The sequence below is a fragment of the Syngnathoides biaculeatus genome, chromosome 3, assembly GCF_019802595.1.
Source record: "Syngnathoides biaculeatus isolate LvHL_M chromosome 3, ASM1980259v1, whole genome shotgun sequence".
Taxonomy (NCBI): Eukaryota; Metazoa; Chordata; class Actinopteri; order Syngnathiformes; family Syngnathidae; genus Syngnathoides; species Syngnathoides biaculeatus.
Window position 1 is genome coordinate 25,050,061 of NC_084642.1, and position 7,852 is coordinate 25,057,912.

General features: G+C 41.2%; 1 protein-coding gene across 1 annotated transcript; it reads left to right on the top strand.

Moving 5' to 3' along the window:
* The first annotated feature begins 1,088 nt into the window (after positions 1 to 1,088).
* On the top strand, positions 1,089 to 7,387 carry si:dkey-56m19.5 (proteoglycan 4). The gene is made up of 2 exons (XM_061815315.1): positions 1,089 to 1,354; positions 5,314 to 7,387. Exon 2 carries the CDS (start codon positions 5,322 to 5,324, stop codon positions 6,882 to 6,884), a length of 1,563 nt encoding a protein of 520 aa, XP_061671299.1. The 5' UTR covers positions 1,089 to 1,354; positions 5,314 to 5,321; the 3' UTR covers positions 6,885 to 7,387.
* Positions 7,388 to 7,852: the final 465 nt, after the last annotated feature.

Here is a 7,852-nt window from a genome sequence, read left to right on the forward strand (position 1 = left end):
TCAGAGAATGGATGGATATAAATTTTGGATCAGATTCCTATATATACACATACAGACATTTAAGCTAAATGTAAATTCATACAATCATAAAAGTAAATATTAAATATAAATATGAATATTAACTGTAAATGTTCAATGCTAAATATACATGTTTCTACATATTTAGCTAAACTGTTAATTCACACTACCAAGAAGCAGAAACACCAAAATAAAAGCTGTGTATTTGTAGCGTCAAACAACATCAATTAAAATGAAATTAAAAAAATAAGGGGGAAATAGATCCTTAGAAATACATTACCACTACCTGAAGTAACAAACCACTTATGGAAACTTTGTTTAATGAGCACGGTGAGTGTTTATGAAGAAGCATCTCGCGGAAATATCGAGCGGGGCGGGAGACTGTGAAGCTGGGGGAAGAAAGGAGAACCAGCAGGAGACCGGTGCTTCCCTCTGGCCTGGCTGCCTCACAGTGCTTGCTTGCCGGCTACGAGAGAACCTACGTCAGCCCTGGAGGTGGACTTGGGGAAAAAAACTAGGGCAAGAGTGTTAGTAGTTAGTCTTTTTTTTTTTTTTTTTTTTTTTTACACGCAGCACGATTTTGCTACTTTTGTGTCTTGGCAGTATGTATTTGTATTTTCACTAAATGTTTAATTTGACTTGAAACATTTACATTTCACCTTTACATTTGACATTTCTACTTAAATATATATTCAAAACGGCTTTTTAAAATGTATATTTAAATGTAAGATTTCCATGTAAAATTTATGCATAAATTTAGCCTTCGTGTTTAAGACTTATATTTACATATATATTTAACTGTGGAATATATGTTTAGCATTTAGACTTGAGATTTCGGTCTGACGTTTCACGTTTTGATTATTATTCTAAATGAGCAGAAAAGTGACGCAGCATCTTTTTAACCCCCAATTTGAAGATGAATGTAACAAACTATTAGTGTGATTTTCAGAGTGACGGTGCCCAGTTGCCTCCCATGCATAATTTATGTTACAATGACACTCCCCTAGGGGGACCCCTAATATAATTTCTCACATCTTTGGTTTGGCGAATTTGACATTGTTGCCTTGTGATAATCCTCGTCGCTAGGTAATTGTGCAATGGAGAGGGTGTGTGCGGGAGAGGAGGGGTTAAAATCGGGAGGGTTTGCAGTGGGAGCGCTGGTGGGCTAGGCTGCATTGTGATCGCGACAGATGTCTGAGGGGCACTCCTCCTCAGACCCACACTGCACCCTCGGAGAGCAAGACCGGAATCCGCAGCTGTCACTCGCAAGGCTTTCACCTCTTTTATCAAATTCGAGCCGAGTCTGGACACCAACTGATTCCATTCCTCACCACAGGTCGGTCAAATCGATGTTTCCCCCCCTCCCCCTCCCCCTTTTTTTTTAAACAAATGCGTTCCTTTTCAACCGAGATACGTCACCCTCCTTTCTTAATAGATAGAAAGAAAAAGTACCAGTCTCTATTGTTCTCACCATTCCTTTTCTAAAATTATGCAAATGTATTCCCATACAACAATAAAGCCGCCGATGTTTCCTTTTTCTTTCTTTTTCTTTTTTCCCTCGAGGCTGCAGTTCAGCTTGCTTGCTCTGGTGCGTCTTTACCGGCAGCAGCTTTGATGTTTTCATTTTTTTTATCCAGTGAAATATAAATGCAGAAGAGAGAGAGAAGGGAATAAAGTTCTCACGTTCCTATTTGGTTATATACCGGAGGACTGTTTTTTTTTCGTTTTTTTTTTTTTTTTTTTCACAGAATATGATGATTGGAAATAGTTTTTTGTGTGTTCAAACCGGTGAACAAAAAGAGTAGAGCGAGAGAGAGAGAGAGAGAGAGAGAGAGAGAGAGAGAGAGAGAGAGAGAGAGAGAGAGAGAGAGAGAGAGGCGTTGGTAGGTGAAAGTGGGGGATGGACAGTGGTTGGAAATATGAAGCGCAGTTATCTCCTAATTCCGCATTACTCAATTGGTTGTCTAAAGCCATTTTTTCTGTTTTTGTGATGAGGATTCACCTCCTTTGCTCCAAAAACATCTGCTTCACGTAGTCATCTCGATTCATGGTCATTATATTTCCTGGATAAAAATGTCTGTTTCATCGAGAAAACGTGAAATATTTTCACTTCACCGTTTAACATGCACAACAAGAAATAGCCCGAATGGACTTTTTTCACCTAGAAAGCAGACACAAGCCAGTTGGAGTGAAATGGCGTAGTGGGGAGTGGTCATAGGTGAAGTGGATCTGCAGCCACTCCCCAGCACGGTGCTGCGTGGCCACGGTGTGGCTTCACTGCTCCACTGCAGCACAATGGACAGTTCCTTGGTCTTTCACTTTGGTGCCCATGCCCACATGTTGTCCTCACCTGGGCTTCTTTATGTCTCTATGTTTGCCCATTTTTGATTGATTGGTTTATTTTTAATAACACAAGGATGGTTGCAATGTATTAGCATCTTTGGTCGGAATCAATGAATTGAAAAAGTATCTTGCTTCTGTTACCGTGTCATCTGAAGCAGGTTTTTCAAACACATTGCTTTCTGTTCTAACTCAGTTGAATAACAGCGAGCACAATGGAAGAGAACACATAGTTCTCCTTTTTGTTTTTAAATTCTGAAAGGAAGTCCAGTTGTGTAGTAATCAGCTGCTGCCTTTGATACATCCTCATTGAACACTCACTCCACGCACAGACTGTGTTATGCGCTTATCTAGTTCCAACTAAAAAAGACTGTTTTAGAATATGTCGTCATAATTAACCACTGCAGAATGCTACAGTGCAACAAGAATGATGAAACTATTCTCAAAAAAGATATCGTAATTCATTGTTGAAGGGGAAGGACCAGAACCCCTTTGAAAAAGACAAAATAGTAACATGCATGATTTAGCTAGCTCTTTATCCTTTTGCTGTTGTTTTTTCTTTAAAAATAAAAGCGGAATCTTAAATTTACTTTTAACAACAAAGAACAGTTGAATGACTTGATCCCCATTCCATTCATTTAAAACAACTAAATGCCAATTATCAGGATGACCCGATCCAAGCACGTGATCGAAAATTGGCGTCGACCACATAGTTTTCAGATGATCAAGATCGGGTGAAAATGGTTACTTTTATACATTTTCTGAGATTTTAAACATCACAAATTGAGAAAATAAAGATGTTGAACAGTAATAGCATCATTTTACAGTAGTTCGAAATCACAAACTCTGAAAAAGAACACCTCATTGAACAGAATACAGATTACAAATTGTGACGAATGTGAATTATTGTGACAAGCGCATTCATCTGTAACGTGTGCTTAGTGTTAACATAGTATTTGGCAGAAATGTCATATGGCTATATATAATGTATTTGGTGATACTATAAACGCTTACTTTCCATCTGTTATTCAATACTGAATTTTTATTTCAGTACAAAAAAAGGACAAAAATTGAATGTAACAAAGTTGGGCCAATAACATTTTGAGTAGCTCACTACAATATATGTATCATTAAATTTAGGGGAAAAACAAGTTATCTAATCAGATTTTAAGAGATTTACCAGACACAACTGGCAATTTGGGGAAACATGTATATGTACAGTATGTATGTACTATATGGTGTGTAGGGGGTACACAGACATATACAGTAAATGCGTGTGTCAGCTCAGGACTCTTAAAGGGCTCCTGTCATGAAATGGATGATTTTTAGGATGTAAAAATGTCAGCCAATATGGGTCTATGCGTTTGTTTCATCACAAAACATGATTTTGACCTATACAGCTTTTTGTAACTTCCGCCATGAAAATCCTCTCGAGAGATTTGTTTTTGAGAAGAAGCAGGAAGTGACGTAGAGGACAGCGGCGCCCCCAAGTGGACTCGTTTGTTTCTATTAGTTTTACCTCCGGGAAGGTAGCTCGTTGTTCCTTCGTGTTAGCCAAAATTCCAGCTCATTGCATTGCTGGACATAGCTTGAACACTCGGGTGAATGGATTTAGCCTTCATGAGTTTGCAGGAGACCCGGTTCGTTGTGAAAAATAGATTGCACAGGTGCAGAGGATGAGAGCTTCATGGGTTCCAAATAACAGGTAGGCAGTAATGTGCCCCGGCTCGACGGTGTTCAACAAGTACTGCGGCGGGTTTGAACATCCCCCTAAAAGCAGCGTGGCTCACCACCATTATATGCCACCACGGTGCCGAAAATCAGCCACACCGGCTCAGGCGCCGCGTTCGGCAGTCACTGCTTCTGCGAAGGCTGCGCGTCGCCACGATGGCTCATCTCCGCCGCGGAAGTGGATCGGACGGGGATGATGTTTGGCCGTGATCGCATATCATCTGAATATGGCTCGAAAAAAACTATTCCAGTGTATGTATGATAATTTATTCCAAATTTAATTTGTACAATACACAAATGACACAGTACAGTGGGCAGCAGCTAAGGGCCTTGAAGATAATTTCAGCATGAATATTCATTAAACCTGGCTGCAAATAATTAATTTTTGTCCAAACTTACTCTGAAACATTCCCTAAATTATTATCCAACCATCCATTATCTGAGCCGCTTATTCTCACAAGGGTGGCAGGAGTGCCGGAGCCTGGATCGGACAGTGATGTGGTTGATCTGTTGTTCATCTGAATATGGCTCGAAACAATCGTGTAATATTACCCCGAGGGCTCGAAACAATAGTGTAATATTGCCCCGGTAACTTCACTCAGTTGTGTGGTGTCCTCCGTGTCCGTGTCAGAAGGGGCCTGCTTGTCTCCCATATTTAGGGTGCATCGCGTGTTTTCATTGGGGAATGTCCGGGTGACATCACGGACGGAGGATGCAGCCAATATGACGACCACTTGGATATCGTAGAATGACATTTCTGCAAATTTGCGCATGGATGCATGGATGGCTCTCCGCTCACATTTATTTTTTCGTATAGACATTGAAGTGAATAATGTTATATGTATTTTTCATTACAATATCTATTTTAGGATGTTTATAGGGATGACACTTGGGCTTTAAAATCAAAGACCCAATCTAATTTAGAAAGGTCTTTTGGGGTTACTGGGACATACAGTAGGTATGCAATGAAATACAAACTAAAAAACAGTTTTAAATAGAGTATGGAATGAAAGTTACCTGTGTCATGCTTGTCTGGTTATGAGTCTTACATCAAGAGAATCCTGTGTTGAAACTCGTGTTCACCAGGTGAATTGAATTATGTAATTTGCCAGTGGAAATTAAATTTATTATCCATGTCTTGCTATGGGTTTATTTAATCAAGATCAAATTAAGACAAGTTCCAGGATTATGCAATGTCTTAATCTTTATAACCTCTTTTTATAGGCGACACCATGGGAGGGAAACTGAGCAAGAAGAAGAAGGGCTATGATGTGAGTGATCCCAAAGAAAAAAAAGATGAAGCTGCAGCACCAGCTGCGAGTGCTGAGGAGTCTGGTAAAGTGGATGATGCAGCACCACTCACAGAAGCTCATGTAACAACTGAATCAGGCAACGTGGAAGAGGAAGCTGTTGAATCAGCTGTACTAGTAACCGAAGCGGGGGAAACTGCTGAACAGTCCAAATCTGATCCACCTGAAGAACAAGCAGTAGGACCAGAAGAACCAGTCCTAATCAAGGAAGAACCAGCTCCAGTTCCAGAAGAACCAGTCTCAGTTGAGAAAGAAGCAGATCCAGTTCTAGAACAGACAGTCACAATCAATGAAGAAGCTGTTTCTGTTCCAGAAGAACCAGCCATTGTCAAGGAAGAAGCTGCTCCAGTTACAGAACCCATCATAGTCAAAGAAGAGGTAGCGCCAATTCAAAAAGATCCAGCTCCAGTATCAGAAGAACAGGCCACACTCAAAGAGGAAGCAGCACCAGAGGCACCAGCCACAATTACACCAGAATCCTCTTTAGTACTAGAAGAAGTGGCTTCAATACCAAAGGAACCAGTTGCAAGCACAGAGGAAGTCGCTCCAGTTCAAGAGGAAGCAACTGCAGTATTAGAAGAACCTACTGCAACACCAGAGGAGGAAGTTCCAGTTCTAGAAGAACCTGCTGCAGGATCTGAGGCAACGTCACCATTACCAGAGGAAGCTACAATCAAAGAGGCTGTAACAACTGGGGCAGAACCAGAGTCTGCAGCTGCACCCGAACCTATCGAAGAATCTTCTCCATCTAAAGAAACTGTGAAAAAACCTCACGTGGATCCTGCCAGTCCAGAGGAGCCACGCAAAGAGCCAGAACCTAATCTAGTGACTCTTACAGAGGCCGAGGACATTTCAGAGGTGACAGCCCCACCTCCATTTGTTCAGGAACTTGAACCGCTGACTGAACCTGTAATAGAGCAAGAGACAATTTCGGAGACTGAAATTGACCAGACAACAAAACCTGAGCCAGAATCAGTGACTGAGAATGACCCAGAGCCAGAACAGGAGGTTGACACAGAGGAACCTCGAGCTGAAGAACAAGGTCAAGAAGATGAGCCATATCCAACAGTGGCCACAGATGACAGCACGGAACGTAAGACTGGGGATGCTGAGGAAATCAACAACAAATGTATGCCTTCAAATGACGAATCAGATGGACCAGACGTAGCAGAACCTGCAGGATCTGATGTAAGTGTTGAAGAGTCAGTGGAAAATGTGCCTTGCCCAGAGAGTGCGGTGGAAACAAAGATGGAAAACGGGGATACGGAGGACGTGACGGAAGTAGCGGCTCTCCCGATTGTGAATGGAGAGCACACAGAGGAATGTGTTAATGGTATGGAGAAGTCAGTGGAGTCACCTATGAAGAAGCTGAGTGACTTGGAGCTGAAAACGGACGTTAACCTGAGCGGGGATGCCCAGGAAGACCCAGAGGCCGTCCCTGACATTGTTGAGGCTTTGAGTATTGAGGTCACTGAGGAAGTCTGATCTTTTCATTTCATGTGAATTTTGACAAAACTTCCAGTGAGACGTGAGAGAGGCACCAAGGAATCACAAGAGCAAGACCTTCAGAAACAGCGAAATCATGGTTGTGTTTTTCATGGCAACTCAGGCAACGATGTATTTTGTTTTGAGTAAAAAATGGAAAGCATGCGGTCATGTGGTGATCGACAGAGCAAGGGTAGTTAGCAGGTAAGATGAAAGTACAAGATGAGCATAGAACTTCTGGGGTGAGTCGATACAGTTAAATCCCACGCCTGAGCGAATATAGTGGACAAATGATAGACATGTTATTAATGAGTGAAGTGATTGAATCTGTCGTTGTGTGTGAGCCCGGTTAATATGACAATATTAGTTGACTTTCATATATTCTTTCTATTACAATGTGGAGAGCCACACAGTGTTTTGCCCTTTTATAACAAATTATACATGTGAGATGTGTTAAATTTAAAATGGTTGAATGGAGAATAAAAAGACTGCCATTGCCTACAGTGAGCTTCTTGTCTTTCCATACTTTTGCAGCATTAAACAGAATTAGCTCTTGCATCAGGGAATTTAACGCAAATGCATTCAAACAAATCTCTTGGAAGACATTGCTGAATATAAAAGGTTCCATCCCACATCGCTGTAGAACAACAAAAGTACATAATATAGTAAAACTGTAAAAGTACTTGCTGAGATCAACAACCTTACTAGCTGCAATGCAGGTCAGATTTCGGCTGATAATAAGAGCAACGTCCTGTAGGTCGCTGCTCACTGCAAACATTGTGGTCTGTGCCACATGGCTGTCTAGTGCGGGTCAAGATTTACTCAACTTCGCTGAATAATTGGTCACAAAAATGTTGGATCATCTTAATATTTTGCATTAATCTACCTAAACAGGGTTATTTAAGTCAGGTTTGTATTTTTTTATTGTGAATCGTACATGTGGCAAATGTAAGGAGTTCACATTGCAG